This window comes from Alosa pseudoharengus, unplaced genomic scaffold, assembly GCF_046254945.1.
Source record: "Alosa pseudoharengus isolate Yale_2024_CS ecotype anadromous, Long Island Sound unplaced genomic scaffold, YU_APseudo_1.1 YU_APseudo_1.1_scf_19, whole genome shotgun sequence".
Classification (NCBI taxonomy): Eukaryota; Metazoa; Chordata; class Actinopteri; order Clupeiformes; family Clupeidae; genus Alosa; species Alosa pseudoharengus.
In genome coordinates, this window is record NW_027468657.1 from 6,448,567 (window position 1) to 6,466,218 (window position 17,652).

A 17,652-nucleotide genomic window follows, 5' to 3' on the forward strand; every position below is an offset into this window, starting at 1 on the left:
TCACTCTCCTGGCTGTTTAAGCCAGTATTTTTCCATTTCAAGAGCATGAAGCAACACTAACCATTTATAGCGCATGTTATTGGTGAGCCACACACAGCAAATGTTTTTTCCTGATTGACCACTTCCCTTCATGCATTTATGCAGAATCCGCTATCATAGAGGTACAGTATGTGAAACACGATGTATTTGCTGTCTGACAGCAGCTCACTGTTTCATCAGTCTAACTAGTCTGTGAGCAGCAATGGGGTTATTCAGCTTTGTTATACTGACACATCTCCTCCTGAAATGCTACGGTAAGAGACATTTTGTTGAAAAGGCATCATTGCATTATGGAAACAGATTTCTTTATGTCCTTCAAGTTACATTATGTATCATTAGAGAAACAGAAAAAAGAAAAGCGCAACACTGCTTTGAAAGTGAAGCGGCCCAAAAGACGTGGAGACATAGATACCATTTTATTAGAACGTGAAACCCCGCAGAGTTACAATAAGGGATTAAATGAAGAATTTATTCACAATGACATGCTTTACATGTTATGTTCATTTGTCAATATTCATTGATTCATTCTTGTTCATTCATCATGTTTGAATGTATAAAAGTAATTTAAACTTGTATAAATAAAAAAAAAAAACATGTGTATGTATATTGTTTGTACTTAGAGAGAGATTTTAATGTATGGATGTGGATGTTTAAGTGGTGACCTATTGGATACCCTTTTAAATTAATTGAAATATTAGTTAGGACACCCATTTGCTAGTTCCTGTTTCGAGCTCATTGTAAATATGCTGTGCTTTCCTTAACAATGATGAAGGTCTTACTTACAAAAACATCAGTTTATCACTAAACAAGCTGTATATTTATATTGCTTCCTAGGACATACTTACTTCTATCATCAGAAGGATGGTGCTAAGATCACCTTGACCTGTGAAACATCTGGCTGGCAGATTGACAACCAAGTGGATTATAAAAACCAGAAGATGAGAACTCAAACGGGTCCCTGTTCACAAGGATGTGTTGGAGAACAGAACGAGCAGGTGGATTCTGGAGAAGATGAAGGAGGAACATGCCATATAGAAGCAAGAAGTGGATTCTATACTTGTGTCCATGATTGCAATTCTCAGTACCCACTCAAACCTCACTCTGATGTTGTAGCTATTGGAGATACACGATGTGAGTTGATATTTTATACGATGAAGATAATGAAAAAAAAGCTGTTTCTATTTCATATAGAATGAACAAATACACAGTATCAGTATACCAATTACAATATTTACAAATATTTTCTGAGATTGTTTTACTGATGACATATTTTACGTGTTTACAGCTGAGCATGTGCTGCCAACTCAACAGAATGTGATTGAAGGGTCACCCATCCTTCTAAACTGTTCCTTCCCAATCGGCCCAAATCGGCACTATGTGATCTACTGGCTGAAGGTGAACAGTGGGAATGGGAGAGCCACCTGCATATCTTCCCACAGCAGGGAGGGCCACGATCACCAGATCTGCTCAGAAAACGCACGCTTCACCTCACTGGGTCCTTCAGAACATCACAGGGGCAGGAGCTATAATGTCAGTACTAACAGCAGCCGGCTTAGCGACAGCAGTGTTTACGTGTGTGTCCTGAACAAGGGACAGAACAAAAGCCAGAGGGAAGGCAACAATGATGTACAGAACACACAGGACACAAGTGTGCCGGACACAAAAGACAGAAAAAAAGACTGGATTATAATACGCAACATCACAGTCAGTGTAACAAGGAACGGTGCTCCAAACCCAACCTGGAAAACGCCAGGTAAGAGCACATTAGCTCCACACTGACCGTGATGCATGACACAGTTATTATCATCATTATTATCAAGATGTTTACATCATAAAATGTTGTAGTATCAATGTTAGGCGTGTCGGCAGCAGCGTGAATAGCAGTAGTTGTAGTTGTGGTAGCAACAGCAGAAACAATAGCAATAGTGGTATTTGTGGTAGGCAATAGTCGGTAGTAGTAAGGCTGTTTTGAGTCCGATGCCAGTATGTTGAGATCAGTGATTGAAATGCATTCTCAGCTGGAGAGTTAAAACACAGGACTGCTCACTGTATGGGTCTCTTGTTTCTGAACTGCAGGAGCTGATGTGGGCTGGTATGTGGCTGGTGCAGTCCTGCTCATTCTGGTTGCTGTCATACTTTTGCTTGCAAGAGAAAAAATGAAGAGCAATCAAGGTAACAGTTCATGCAATATCACAAAGTAGGGTTAGAAACCCCAAAATGCTAAATGCACTTTTTTTGTTTAGTTTATGGCCAGAGATGTTCGTCAGGGGTTAATTTTGTCCAGTTTCTCGGTTTTACAATCATGTTAATCTCAGAAACTTTGCTCTTATCTTGACATCCTGTTTCATATGTTCCTGTTTTAACAGCACGTCAATCTCTAATGATGCAAAGGTACACATTTTCTTCTTCATTCAGAGACAGTAAGAAAAGCAGCGTTATGTGTTTCTGGTGTTATTTTGTGCTCACTTTGTTTATGATATCTCCAGGAGTTGCCATGGGGACCAAGGCACCACTGACCCAGACTGTGAGTCCCTTCCCTCTGCTCACACACCGTCACCACCACGCACAGTGACATCACTTCTGTCCTGTCTCACACACTGTCACCACGCACAGTGACATCACTTCTGTCCTGTCTCACACACTGTCACCACGCACAGTGACATCACTTCTGTCCTGTCTCACACACTGTCACCACGCACAGTGACATCACTTCTGTCCTGTCTCACACACTGTCACCACGCACAGTGACATCACTTCTATCCTGTCTCACGACGAGTCGTATTTGAGTGACCAAATTCATTTTAATTTCAAAATTAATTTGAAGATGATGCCAAAACTAGTTTATAAAGCAAACCTAAACAAATATGGAAATATGGAAACTCGCACACCAAAAAAAGGCTCCTGTTAATAGATAGATAGATAGATAGATAGATAGATACTTTATTGATCCCCAGGGGAAATTCAAGGTCTCAGCAGCATACATACAACACAAACACATTCTTTAACAGCAGAAAGAGTAATTAAAGTATATAATATAAAAACACAACTAAGCAGTAAGGACAGTAGAAGATAAAGAATATGCTAAATATACTAAAATACAATTTATACGAACACTTAATACAATATGTAAAAATATACTAAAATACAAATTACAAAAATACAAATTATACTAGCACTTAATCTAAATTAATGTGTGCATGTTACACATATAAATGGGAGCTTTTTTTGGTGTAAATTTATTTTTTTTCTCTTACAGTTGCTTTGATTCTGCATTGAACAAATACACTGCCTGGCCAAAAGTCACACACTCTAATATTTCGTTGAACCGCCTTTAGCTTTGATTACGGCACGCATTCGCTGTGGCATTGTTTCCACAAGCTTCTGGAATGTCACAACATTTATTTCCGTTCAGCGTTGCATTAAAGCAACACCAAAGAGTTTTTTGTACTTTAAAATAATGTTTCCAAAATCGTTTCAGTGGTTCATCAACTCCTAACAGGGTGAACTGCACTTCTGCATTCGCTTCGCAGCCCTTTATCGGCTATAACCGCACTATGCAAGTTTGCCAGATCGGGTAGCGGATATGGAAGCGTAAGCGCTAGTTCTGTCAGGAAGACTTAATTGGTCACTCATCATTCATTACTTCCGTCCAATCACCTGTCTGCATCAGTCTTTATAATGACATGACTTTGCACCTGCCTGTTGCTTTCCGGTGCCGATTTTCGATGTTCCCTCCCTCCCTCCCCTAACCACCACCAGTTTGGCCTTGTCCAGACGTCCGGGGGGTAGGCTCCGCCACCTGCCGTTGCATTCCGGCAGGATCTGCAAGGTTCTGCACATTCAGTGACCTGGACCGAGGACGAGGCCTACGCCAAAGACTATCTTATTGTTGCTTATGTATTTTGTGTATCCTTTGATGGATTAAAACATGTTAACTTTCATTATACTTCCCTGAGTCTTTCTGATAGAACTGTAGTTCGATGGAATGAGACATAAGAAACAACAAATTTGACTTGCATCTGATGTTGCAATACATCGTACTTTCATAAAAACATGCAACATATTCTACCTTGTCTGTGGACATCGTTATTTGAAAAGCCAGTGCTGGATAAACAAATAGCGTGCGTGCGACAGAGGAAAGTTCTTCATAACGTTGCTGATCCTAGACCTGACCACCTGCAGCAATCCCAGATCATAGCACAGGGAGGCTCTTACCTATTTGTTTAGTTAAATCCAGGCGGTGACCTTTTTTTGGCCAGGCAGTGTATATTTGACCTTTCATTTTTTATAAAATGCAGCATTATGTCACTTTGGATAACAGGGTCTGCTAAATGAATGAATGTAAATGAATGAATGTATATTTTACACTGACCCCCGACACTGCTCTCCATAGGCTCTCCCTATGCAGTGGGCGTCCGGCAGCATGAACCGTACTCAGTAGTACACATCAGAACACAGCCAGACTGTGTTGGGTCCACTCCAGCAGGACCCAGTGGACCGTCCTCAGATGTGCCTGAACCATATTCAGTGGTTCAGCTCAGAACACAGCCGGACAGTGTTGGGTCCACACGAGCAGGACAGACTGCAGACGTGCCAGAAACCTATTCAGTCATCACCTATTCAACAACACAGAGTTAAATAGCAGGTATCTGGTTTAACCTTAACTTAGACTGACCTATACTGTTGAGCACCCTATTAAAAGGACCTGTACTAGACAGGAGAGGTGCTTGGAATAGTTATACTTTTTTAACTCTTTTGTTACTTCATTATAGTTTCTGACCTTCCCTGTTTTGTGTCACTGATTGTGTATTTTATCTCTGCTTTTATCATTGTGTAGTCCATTAATTACAATTGTGAAGTAAATCAGTTTGAGCTGTTTTGATGTTAAATAAAATGTTTCTTTATGAGTTAATTTTGACTAAACCAACGTTATGGCTTTTCTTTGTAAATGTTATCACATTTCATATATATATATATACATACACACACACACCACACACAAAATCCAGTTCTTGTTTGTAGTTTTGTAGTTATTTTAAGAAGTGGTGTCATATGCAGGAAGGAGCTTGGCAGAGTCTGAGTTGGGTTTAGATTAGGGGTGTCAAAGATACGGCCCATAACAGTAGATCATCAGGGGTGTCAAAGATACGGCCCATAACAGCCACCAGGGGGAGCAGATGGAAGGAGCACAAAACATTACAGATTCACATCCAGTTATCATCGACTATGTTATCATCAATATCTCTGTGATATGATAAACTACAATTAATCCTCACAAAACTACAATCTATCTGCACAAAACTACAATCTATCTGCACAAAACTACAATCTATCTGCACAAAGGAAGATGCAGAAAAGGGAAAATACTGCAGTTTGCTGCACCAACAATTACATTATGTTGGCGTAGCCATATACCGGTACTGTCTATGCTGGGGAAAAAGACTAATGTGGAAGGTAGGGCATTTCAAGACAGAAAGAGCAGTATATGACAGCAGCACATGATAAACCAATAAACCTATATGCCTTATTTGTATAATAGATATAGTATATCAGCAAACAAAAATCTGACAACCATGCAGAAAAAAATATAATGAGAAGTCCCTGTGAGGTCTCATTCAAATAAATCTGGCCCACTACTTACGAGTCTGACAACCCTGGTGTAGATGGTTTGTGTTTAACATTTGCTTTCTCAAATACATCACAAGGGGGTGCTGCTGCTACATGCAAACTACTCTACAACCTCTTGGAGCCTGTAATCTCATGTGTGTATAACAACACAGTGGTGTCATGCTGCACATGACTGCTGAGGTGTAGAGACGCAAATATCTGTCTTTTATAACATATTGGTACCAGTTTGTGTTCATGCACTTCAGTTGTTCTGTGTCTATGTTGCACTGACTGCAGTCCTCAAGAGAGGACACTTCATTACCTGAGATGCACATGCAGAGATAACGATAAACACAGGCTCTGCTTGACTTTTTAATTATTGAGAGGCAAAGGCATCATACAAAAGGAAAATTGAATACAATTTTAACAACAATAACACAAGGCAGGGGGTTCAGCACATCATCAGCTACAAATCCAGCAGCTGACAGGGACGCAGAGGAACTGAATGAGTTTTTTGCCGGTTTCGGGAGGAAGACATCGGAGGCAGCCACTTTACCTGCTCCAGCCCACAGCAACCACATCCTCGTGGTGGAGGAGCATGAGGTGAGGTGCACACTGGAGGCAGTGAACCCAAGGAAGGCTGCAGGGCCAGGCGGCGTCTCAGGGAGGGTGTTGAAGGAGTGTGCGGACTAGCTAGTGGGGGTCTTTACCAAGATCTTCAACCAGTCCCTATCCCAGTCCCAATCCACCGTCCAAATATAGCTCTCATTTATACTGTTAATACAGTACATACATATGTGCAAAATATCACACACATTAAAAATTGGAGATTTTTTGGTGTGCAAGTTTTCATATTAATCATGCATGACATCTTTTAGGTTTGCTTTATAAACAACTAGTTTTCACATCCTCAATTGTGTCAAATACAAACTTATCTCTCACAAACTTATCTCTCATCTCTCAAGAGGGTTTTACTGTGCATGATATTGACAGTGTGTGAGAGGTGACTCAGTCTGGGTTAGTGGTGCCTTCTTTCCCATGGCAGCTCTTGGAGATATCATGAACAAAGTGAGTACAAAATATCACCAGAAACACATAACACTGCTATTTGTATTACTGTCTGAATGAAGAAGAAACTGTGTACCTTTGCATCATTTGAGACCAAAACAGGAACATATGAAACAGGATGTCAAGATAACAGCAAGCAGTATGACTGCAAGCAGAATGACGAGCCACATACCAGCCCACATCAGCTCCTGCAGTTCAGAAAGAGACCCACACAGTGAGCCGTCCTGTGTTTGTAACACTCTGACTGAGAATGCATTTCAATCACTGATCTCAACATACTGGCATCGGACTCAAAACAGCCTTACTACTACCAACACAAATACCACTATTGCTATTGTTGCTGCTGTTGCTACCACAACTACAACTACTGCTATTCACACTGCCGCTGTCACTGCTGCTGCCTAACTGACTAACATTGGTACTACGAACTCTTATGATGAAAACATCCTGATAAGAATGATGATAATGACTGCGTCTGTGTCATGCATTATGGTCAGAGTGGAACTAATGTGCTCTTACCTGGCTTTTCCCTGGTTGGGTTTGAAGAAGCTCTGGAACATACAATATCTAGGCCTAATCTAGAACATATCTGGGCCGAATCTAGAACATACATTCTGTGCTTGATCTATTCTAGAGAGCATATATACTGTATGCCTGATGTGGGATGAATTGATATCAGATCTAGAATGGGTCCACTCTAGAATCAGACATTGCCTCTGGTGGGAACCGTTCAGAACCCTCCCTGAATTCTGTGTTCCTGGTGCAATTCTGATCTGAGGCTGAGGGGGGCGCCAGAGGCTCACATTACTGTGCCATCACCTGGAGTGCCAGAAGTGAGAAGTAAAGAAGTCACTCTGTAGTTCACCATCAGAAGTAGTCACTGGTGTGAACCTCCTTTAATTAAACTGACTGGAATCAAGAGGTTGTCAGAGCAACAGTGACACCATCTGACACACACACACACACACACACACACACACACACCGAGAGAAGTAAAGTGGTCACTCTGTGGTTTACCTCTGTGGGTCACTTTTGACATTCATTCATTGCGATGATATGATGACTACTAGCTTACTATCTACTACTGAAAAACATTCATCTTGAATAGTTTTTCTTTTAGCGAAAATTAAAAAAACGGGTCAATTTGACCTGAACACAAGGGTTACCCTATTAAAAGAAGTCCAGTACTAGAGAGGTGCTAAGTGGACATTTGTAAAGGAGTTGTAAATTGTTTCACTCTTCTGTTTCCTTATTGTCTGATCTTCCCTGTTTTGTGTCACTGATTGTGTGATTTATATCTGCTTTTCTTATTGTGTGATCAACTCATTATGATTTTTTGTTGTTGTGATGTAAAGCACTTCTTTGAGCTACATTCATGTGAAATAAATTATTTATGTTCTTGGATATAACATTAATTTAATTAATGTCTTTTCATTAATGCAATTAATTAAGAAATGGTGACATTATGACAGGGGTTTGTGCTGGGTTTCGATGGTTTGGGTTCGACATTTGCTTTCTCAAATGCATCACAAGTGGGAACTGCTGATATATACAAACTACAGTCTAAAACCTTTTGAAGCCTGTAATTTCACATGTGTATTATAACAAAGAGGTGTCATGCTGCACATGATCTCTGATGTTTCAGGGAAAGAGGGCAGTGTAATTGGGTCTGTCTATCTTTCTGTTTGCCTTTTCACATAACTAAAAAAGTACTGATCTGATAGACTTCAAACTTTGACTGAGGGTCACCACATCTCAGGTCTCCTATGATTCGATCATCAGATTTTTAATCCTTCTTGCAGAGCATCCTAGCTATGACTATGATATACGCCATAAAAAGGTTGATTTTGTTATACCTTACAAGTCATGACATGAACGATAACTTTCAAAATGACTATCTAAAATTGAACATGAAAAGACACCAGCATAGTGGGCAGTAGGTAAGCAAGAAGAAAACTGAAATTCCAAAAGCTGGATAGAAATGTGGAAATGGTCAAACATATACCCTCAAATCAGCACATTTTTTTGTCTGCAAAAGGAGAAATCTTGAAACTAGAAACAACAGCAAGACCAGAGTATCCAAATGTGGTATTGGGCAAGTGACGGGGGGACCTGGTCAACAAGTACCAAGCAGTGAAGGGTGGGGGGCACTAAATGGCAAAAACAATGACTGTGTGTGTATAAAGAAAAAATACAGTATATGGCTGGTGTTTCAGGTTCATTATCCGGAGATGAGAGACCAGAGCAATAGTTTCACAATCAGGGCAATCACAATCACAAGGCCTAAAAATAAAGGCTTTTTATACAATATATATATATTTTTTTTTCTCCTTGAGTTGGCAAACTTTTAAGTAAGATTGGTTAAGTAAGTTTTATCATATCTCATAATAATTACCAAATATTCATACAAATATTGAATATGATTTTTTCTCTTGACCAATATGTTTGTTCTGACTGAAACTGTCACATGCCAAAAGGTTGCAAGACAACATGAAACATGGAATCAAAAAAAGAAGTGTTTTCATCTTTTATATACAGTTAAGAATTGAATGTTGATTTTCTCTTGACCAATATGTTTGTTCTGATTGATCTAGATCTTTTCCTCCAGAATCTTAATGTAGCCCCCTTTTTTACCGTTTACTTTGAGAAGGTCACCAGGTCCCGTCCCCCTATATATATATATATATATATATATATATATATATATATATATATATATATAATAGATACACACATTGTAATATATACACTGTATATTAATATAGCCTATACTATACACTATTTTACAATCAATGGTTATTATGATGTATGAAGTTTGATGCATATCTGAGGTATTTACTCTGCTAAGTCAGTTCAAGCAGGTCAGCTAAACTTCTTAACTTTTTGATGGAAATTCTGCCTATATTTGAAATATTAAAAATTTTGATATGATGTGTTGATTGTTTGATACGATGTGTTGAAGTGATGTTGTGTTCATGAAGTGATTCTGTTAATGTGAGCATTTATAAGGTGATTTCACTGACAAGGTAAAGGTGATTAAACTGAAAAGTTGTGTTATCTTGAGCAAGGAATGCAGGTTTGGGTTTAGTTTCATTAATGTTGCTGCCCATACAAGGTTTATTGTGCCTCAGATGGCTTTTCAGACTAGAGACCTCACTGTCAGTGTGGCTCTGCTAGAAAATAAGAGGGACGTTCAAAATCACCAACAAAACCTCAACATGAAAAGATACCAACATCGTGTGTGCAAAGAGAAATGGAATCCAAAGGCTGGATAGAAATGCGGTAGTGGTAGAAATGGCAAAAACATTTTTTGCACATTTTTGTCTGCAATAGACAATGTCTGAAACTTAGTGGGTGAACAAAAAGGAAATGGAAAATCCAAAGGCTGGATAGACATGTGATAGTGGTAAAACATTTAGCTGAAATCAGCACATTTTTGGACCTGGCATCTGACTAAACTACTGTAGCAGCAACAGTGAAATTAGCAACACTAATGTCAGTTTAGGATGGCATCTAATGCTAACCCTCAGGGTAATGAACAACAGCAACTAAGCAGTTGTGGGAGTTGGATTTTGAGGACTTAGACAACAACTGTTTGTCCAAGCTCATTTAAAGGCTATAGTTATAGTTAGGGCAGGGGAACTGTTAATTTAATTAACTAGGAATTTGCTATCAAGTGTGTGAATTTGAGCCAATTTGAGCCTAAAGCCTATTTTCAGCTGACACGTTCAAGCTTGTTTATCAATAAGTGAATCATTAATTTATTTGTATTATTTTAGTTAGGATGGAACAGTAAATTAAAAGGTTTCTACAGAGGTCCCAAATATCAAGCTTACAGCTCACTGGGATAATGCAATGGAGGAGGCCAACAAGTGCAAGAAACACATGCAGCCAATGTGCAATAACATGACTGGAAAGCAAAGGTCCAACTGGTTTATAGGCAGCAGAGTTTTTGAAGGCATAGGTTACCATCTTCTGAACTACCTCAGGAGATGGGAGTGAGAGGGAAGGCCCACTGGCCGTTTACATGGACACGTTTAATCTGATTACAAGTAATAGCTCAATCGGAATAAAAATGCTTCAAGCACATTAACTGATCATATTCAGCCCAATTTGATTCAATTTTCAATCGGATTGAGAAAGGTACTGTACTCCATTCTGAAAATCTGATCGATTGAAAAATCCACCCATGTACTGTAAACAGGTAGTCTACTCCGATTGTTGGAGTACATAGGCAGGTCAATATATGAAAAAAAAACACCTAACCTCAAACAAATTGATACAAAAGGTTTTTCAGCTGATTATGATACCATTAGATGTACAACATATAAAAAATCTAGGGCAATTCCATGCAAAGGTCATCCTTACCATGGAAAAAAAAGTTGTGCATACGCAAATAGAACTGTTGTTAAAATCTTCATTTAGGTCTATATTTTATTGTTTGTAACTGATCTGATTGAATTTGATGGAGAATCACACTCTTTTTACATCATAAATATGGTGTGCAACCATATACAGAAACAACATTTTTCACATGGTAATATTATACATATTTAAAAAGTGGATAAATGGACCCAAGGTTCAAACAAATTGTGTCATTTGACAAATTCCAGATTGACAAGGGAATGGTAGAGTAATGTCTATGCTCAGCTTGCCTTTAAGAGCACAACTCCTTACATTTGTAAGGCTTTTGTTTTTAAGTCAGCAAGTTCCATGGCCATGTCACATCCATAACGTTTTTATAGGAAAAGTTTATTCTACACATACAGTGTTGATGCGACAATGTCCATAGTGTCTGTGCAAAGCTGATTTATATCAATGTAAAGTGTGATGACTAAATTGTGCCCCTTTCTTACTTTTAAAACCTTTAATGGTGCGTTATGGATGTGACGTTATGGATGTTACATAATGTGAATTTACAAGACTGGAGACTTTGTTATACCTCAAAGCCGATAAAACGTCTGTTCTAGTGGCATGTCAGTTTTAACGCATTTCACCTTAGTGTTTAGGCCTACAATTGACATTTCAAAGATTATTAGGTTGATCAAAACCACAAGGAGGCCTTGCCTAACTATTAGCAAAACAAACATAATATTAAAATACCTCCAGTGATTAGCCTAGCCATAGCCTATTTTCAAGTGGCCTACTGTAATAACGAAAATCTGAGCGATTATCTTCCTGTAACTGTCATAGTGTTGTTGTACAGTAACTGGATTATCGTGTTAGCTGGTGAAGATGGCTGACTTTGCAGCTGGAGTTAACATAGCAACCTCCTTCTGTTGCAGATCTGTTCAGCCTGCCGCTCACGTCTGCTTAACACAGTTTAGTTTTAAATGTGACGCGATATGCCAGCATTTGAAGTGTCAGGTCCTCTGTAGCTAATACCCACAGAGTAACATTAGTAACGGCAGCAATAAACTAGATGTACCGCATAGCGGTACAAAATATGACCGCCTCTCAGTCCTGCATATTCTCTTCGCAAAAATAAATCACGCTTGTCAATTTGTCTCCATCTCCTACTCCTGCAACTCATGTGCATGTAAATGAGTGTGTGCATATGTGAGTTTGCTTTTGTTTATAAGAGTGTGTGTGTGTGTGTCTGTGTGTGTGCATGTGCGTATGCGTGCCTGTGTTTGTGTGTTTATGTGTGTGTGTGTGTGCGTGTGTGTTTCCATGCGCACATGCGTACACTCTTAAAAATGCTGGGTTGGAAACAACCCAAATTGGGTTATTCCTAGCCCAGGTACCTGGGTCACTATTGGACCGACCTCGGGTTGGGTTAAAATAACATAATCCATTGGGTTGGTGACTTCAACTCTAAATTGGGTTACTTTTATCAAACCAACTATGGGTCATTCTTACTAACATGATGGGTCAAAATAACCCAGAAAAATGGATATGACCTACCAGCCCATTACTGGTTCATATTTACCTCTCTGTTGGGTTATATATTTGACCCACTATTGGGTGTTCTGTTTTTTTGCTTATGGATTTCCAAAAACATATTTCTTTACTTTATTTTACTTATGTACATCAAGGTGAAATAGGGCTGAAAAAATCAGCTGAAATAGACATAGGAGAATACATTATATTAATTTTTATATTTTTTATTGATTGCCACAAATGGGCTACAGTACAAAAGTAAAAAACACTGTTTAATTTCATTCAAACACTGTTTCACTGTTTCATTTCATTTTGAACAACAATTTTACTAAAATCTAAAAAACATTTTACAAAAAACTCAAAATCAAAAAAACTTTTTACAAAAAAAACAATTAACTAGCAATGCTCATAGTACAGTAGTGTAGTGACAACAGTAGAGAGAACTTGTCCAAAATACCTGTGCATCCTGCAGGAGCTGATCTGGAAAATCTTTGACCTGTGGAAAACAGAAAAAATATAGGTGTTAACAAAAATACAATGGATGAAATGTGTCTTGTCTGAAACAGGCAGCCAGCTACTCTAGTGACTTCTCTCTCTCAGCCTCTAGCCTACCATAACACAGAGTAAAAAGTATAGACACATGAAACACATCATACACTAAAATATGTCTTACTTTGAGGGATCCTGTGTGGAAGGTCTGGACGGGATAGATGGGACACTTGAAACACAAAGATTAAAAAGGTTAAAACAAAGATTAATGATTCTTTTAGGTAATCAGTGTCAGATCATATCGGATTCAGTCAGAATGACGTATGAATGAGGGCAGCCTTTTTGCACTCTGCTCCTACGAGAGAGAGAGATTAGAGAGAGAGAGAGAGAGAGAGACTTTTCTTCCTACCCAAATTAAAACCGAAACAGGCAGCCAGCTACTCTAGTGACTACCAAGTGGAATCTCTATCAGCCTAGTAGTAGAAACATTGTCTTTAATATAAAGATACCTGCTAGCCACCATGCTCTCGGGTCAAACTAACTTGACTGTATGTAGTTTTAGACTAAGACAGCTAGTTTGATTGCAGGAGAACAGACTAGACTGTACAGGTCATGTAACCGAAATGAGCCTTTAATTGCTTACAAAGTTGCTTTACAGACTCTGTTCTGTGTCTGCGTGTTAATTAACTTACATTCAGGAGAGCTCATCACTGGGTGTCTCTTGTTGCCAATCATCTTGTGCCACTAGGAAATACAGAAAAAGGGCCCGTTACACAAATAACAGCATCACCCAGGTCCAACTAACAGAACTTAACGAGTGACCCCACACCTGTGGTTCTCAAACTTTTTCTGTAATTTTTGTCATTCTCCATTTTGAATAGGAGTGTGCTGTGTATTTTGTGTGTGTATTTTGTGTGTTCTCCATCTGCATGCTAAATAGTTTACGTTCAGGAGAACCCAGCCCTTCATATTTGGCTTACTTCTGCCAATTAACCGTTGTCACTATGAAATGATAACATACATTACATGTAAAATATCTTACTATCGTTAGTCTTCTGAAGGAGCTCTGGAAGAGGGTGGTGTGGAGGCCGCTGTAACAGTCCTTCGTTATTATCCGGTGTCACTCAACAGCAATTGTTTTTTACTGGATGTATTGTACAGCTCAGCTGTGCTGTTGCCGTTTTCATTGCTGTGCTGCTCAATAATGGAATAATAACCATAATTTAGGTAAAAATTGAAATCACAATTATTTAGCCTAAACCAGGAGTTCTCAACATTTTCTATCCCATGGCCCACCTAGACATACTTGTAACAAAACAGGGCCTGGTAAATAGCCTATTGTTAACATACTGTATGTGAATGTTAGCCTCTTATATTGACCTGGGTTAAGATGAGTTGCATGTGTGGCAATTACTCAGCCCACTGACGTTAGTTTATCTAATTGTGATAAACTTGACGTACTGTTCACTCCAATAATTTTGTTTTTCTTTATTTTCTAGAGTAACTGTACATGGCTATGAAACAGACACACATAGTAAATGTAGGGAACAAACAGGGATATACATTTTGATTAAATAAGGGATTGATGAAGCAGTGGATTTCAGTATGTAAGGCAATGTTTGAGTAGTAGGCTAGTTAGATCTATCTGCTCATATATTGTGTTCCTGATGACAAACTTCACATGACTGAGACCAAAGTGAACTTCAGCTAAGAACCCAATTATAGATGCTAGGGTGATGATGGTCAAGGTTTTCGTGTGTACCTGTGTTGCAGCTGTAAACTGGGCAGGATCTGGAATATGAGTGGGGCTGAACATTGCCTGTGGAACAGATAATCATGTACGGAGCATTAGTTTATAGACAATTTGAGGACCTTGCTATCAATACATTATATGACAAATATGTAGATTGTGATCTAGGCTACTGTGCAATGTGAATGTAGAGGATGTTTTTGTGAATGGACCGAGTCAAAAAAGCTAAATTACGTCCGAAGCGCCACTTCTAAGCTTGCGTTGTTGTTTTCAGGTGAAATGGCCTTTTGATGCTAGGGGCACTACTACTTTTATACATGATCGCATCAAATCGCTAGTGCTATTTTAAAAACACTAAGTCCAAACCCTTTCATTTTAGTAAACTATGTGTACACGAACAATGTTATCAATGCTCGAGTTCATGTGTAGAGACACTGATAATACTTCGATCAAAGTTTCAAGTTGTGTCGAGCCTTCGTGTTAGATTTTGACACGATCATGTATCAAAATAGTAGTGCATTCAAAAGGCCACGCCCACCCGAAAACGACAACTCATAGAAGCTTAAAAATGGCGCTTCGGACGTAATTAACGTTATGGTTTTAAACTAAAGTTTGATTCAGGTACGTTCCCAAAAACACCCTAGGCTGCATTTTGGCAGAGTTACGCTTGAAGTTCTGCTTTACTGTTTCTGTTCTGTTTAAATTGAACGTAAATGCCAAATATGTAGTCTAACCTCTAGTCCCTCAGATTCAAAAGAAGTGCCGAACTTCACCTCTGCTATGACTCCCTGCTATGGCCAGCGAAGTGGCAAGCTAACGTTAACGCTAACTAGCTAGCTTCTACCTACCTAACCTTAGCTGAAAACACATCCCGTTAAAGCACTTTCTAACCACAACAGACGTCATAGAATACAGTATCTGATTAAAAACACTTCTACAATGAGTTTACTTATGTGTTATCCTAAGTTAGCAATATATATATAGGCCTACAGTATGTACGTTAGCAGCTAGCAGCTAACATAACCAAATAGCTTGAAAAATAGCTTGTGTAGCAACGTTAACGTTACCGTTAATGTTAACCTTATTATAACGTTACTATCTCCAAAAAGTTAGCCTACACCGGATTAGTCTATGCATTCTACCAAATATCATATCATATCATATAAATTTGTGGCATACGGATTTTACACAAGTTCAACATACCTTCGCGCTTTCACTGCCGTCTTGTCGCTTGATGTGGAAGACCAACGGTTGCAATCAAAGATTCTAGAACACTGTTCCACGCAGGGGTACAAGACTGTTGTCTGGTAGACTATTATAATGACCAATGACTGGGTTAAAATTACCCAGGCACTGGGTGCATTACATGACTTTTTGTGCTCTCAGCCACTAACCCAGCATCTGGGTCTTAACAATAACCCAGCATGGGTTATGATAACCCAATAAAAAGTAAAAATGTCATTAACCCAGTGCTTTAGTTAAAATAATAACCCAGCACTTTTAAGAGTGTATGCGTGCCTGTGTGTGTGTGTTTATGTTTCTGCATTCATGTGGGTGGGTGTTTGTGCGTGTGTGTGTGTGTGTGTGTGTGTGTGCTTGCCTGTCTGTATGTGTTTATGTGTGTGTGTGCTTGCCTGTCTGTATGTGTTTATGTGTGTGTGTGCTTGCCTGTCTGTATGTGTGCGACTGTGCGTGCGTGTGTGTGTGTGTGTGTGCGTGTGTGTGTGTGCATGTGCGCGTGCATGTACTTTATGTGTGCAAATCACAAATGAGTGGGTATGGGTTAGGTTGATGTGGGCTCTTGAGACTAACATACCATAAATATTTTGTCATCTTGGGTGCAACGGTTCAGGTAGGGCTAGTTATTTAGGGGAGTGGCCACCAAGTTTCATGTTCCCTGGTGTTTCAGTAACCCGGGAATCACTGACCAAAATTGATGACGGTAAAAAAATATATATATATATTTTTTATATTTTAAATGACTTGTTGTCCTGATTCTTCCTGTGGATCTTATTGGGCACTGAGGAAGCAATAATTTCATCGCTAGTTTTTCATGATTACTATTTCAATTGTTTCATATCAAAATTCACTACTTAATTATGTGTTTTATGTAGTTTGTCGAGGACTGGTTCAGACACGTCACATCCATAACGTGAAACCGTCACATCCATAACGCCAGTTTTTCCTACATAATGCATTACGAAAATGACGCATAGTTTCAAAAACACACTTTTTGTGTTCATTCAAGTGTCCTTCATGCTACATATATCATAGGTTCGGCAGTTTCCTTCAAAATTCACAGAGTTTGTAGAAAACCTGTAATCTCTCACAAAAGTGTGTCCATTTCATGTCACATCCATAACACTGATAAAATGCCTTGTATTCTTAGGATGAAATTGATTATATGAAATTTGAGGATTTCTCAGTATTCAGAGGACAGAGGTTACATTAAAAGTTATGCAAATTAATTCACTGATACTAATTTTGCCCCCACTCTAAGGCATTTTGTTTACCAATATGAGTCCAATTGTCACATCCATAACGCTGGAACTGCCCTCTAGTCAAATCTGACCCCAGTAAAGGGATAGCCGCCAGAAGCTAATTTTGGCTATATCTGAAGCATTATTCAGCCTAGGAAAGTATTTTTGGTGTTTAATCTCATTTAGAGGTCACTGAATCATATATATCACACTAAAGTATCAGTCCAGCATTTTCCAAGACTTATAGTCATTGGCCTCTTGCCCGGGGGTTTGACTGATAGCCTGTCTGTCCAGTCAGAGGGGCCTGTACAATGCCCCTAAAACAGTAATCAGACA

At 39.0% G+C, this 17,652-nt stretch overlaps 1 protein-coding gene and 1 long non-coding RNA gene across 2 annotated transcripts; one reads left to right on the top strand and one right to left on the bottom strand.

Annotated features, from left to right (window-relative positions):
• Window positions 1–209: 209 nt before the first annotated feature.
• LOC143132193 (uncharacterized) lies at window positions 210–4,951 on the top strand. The gene is made up of 7 exons (XM_076291556.1): window positions 210–293; window positions 874–1,170; window positions 1,325–1,792; window positions 2,116–2,211; window positions 2,406–2,430; window positions 2,526–2,563; window positions 4,433–4,951. The coding sequence occupies exons 1-7, from the start codon at window positions 242–244 to the stop codon at window positions 4,675–4,677; spliced, it is 1,221 nt and encodes a 406-aa protein (XP_076147671.1). The 5' UTR covers window positions 210–241; the 3' UTR covers window positions 4,678–4,951.
• Window positions 4,952–13,004: 8,053 nt separating this feature from the next.
• Window positions 13,005–15,585, bottom strand: LOC143133021 (uncharacterized). The gene is made up of 5 exons (XR_012988407.1): window positions 14,849–15,585; window positions 14,129–14,280; window positions 13,779–13,830; window positions 13,271–13,315; window positions 13,005–13,093 (listed from the first exon to the last, which is right to left on the bottom strand). It is a non-coding gene; the product is annotated as an uncharacterized LOC143133021 (long non-coding RNA).
• Between the last annotated feature and the right edge of the window lie 2,067 nt (window positions 15,586–17,652).

What these genes read in the sequence shown, in the direction of transcription:
- LOC143132193 (XM_076291556.1), top strand. Translation starts at nt 242, where the DNA reads ATGGGGTTATTCAGCTTTGTTATACTGACACATCTCCTCCTGAAATGC. An exon ending in AGCTATTGGAGATACACGAT is followed by an intron (nt 1,171 to 1,324) that starts GTGAGTTGATAT and finishes ACGTGTTTACAG; the next exon opens with CTGAGCATGTGCTGCCAACT. An exon ending in AAAAATGAAGAGCAATCAAG is followed by an intron (nt 2,212 to 2,405) that starts GTAACAGTTCAT and finishes CTGTTTTAACAG; the next exon opens with CACGTCAATCTCTAATGATG.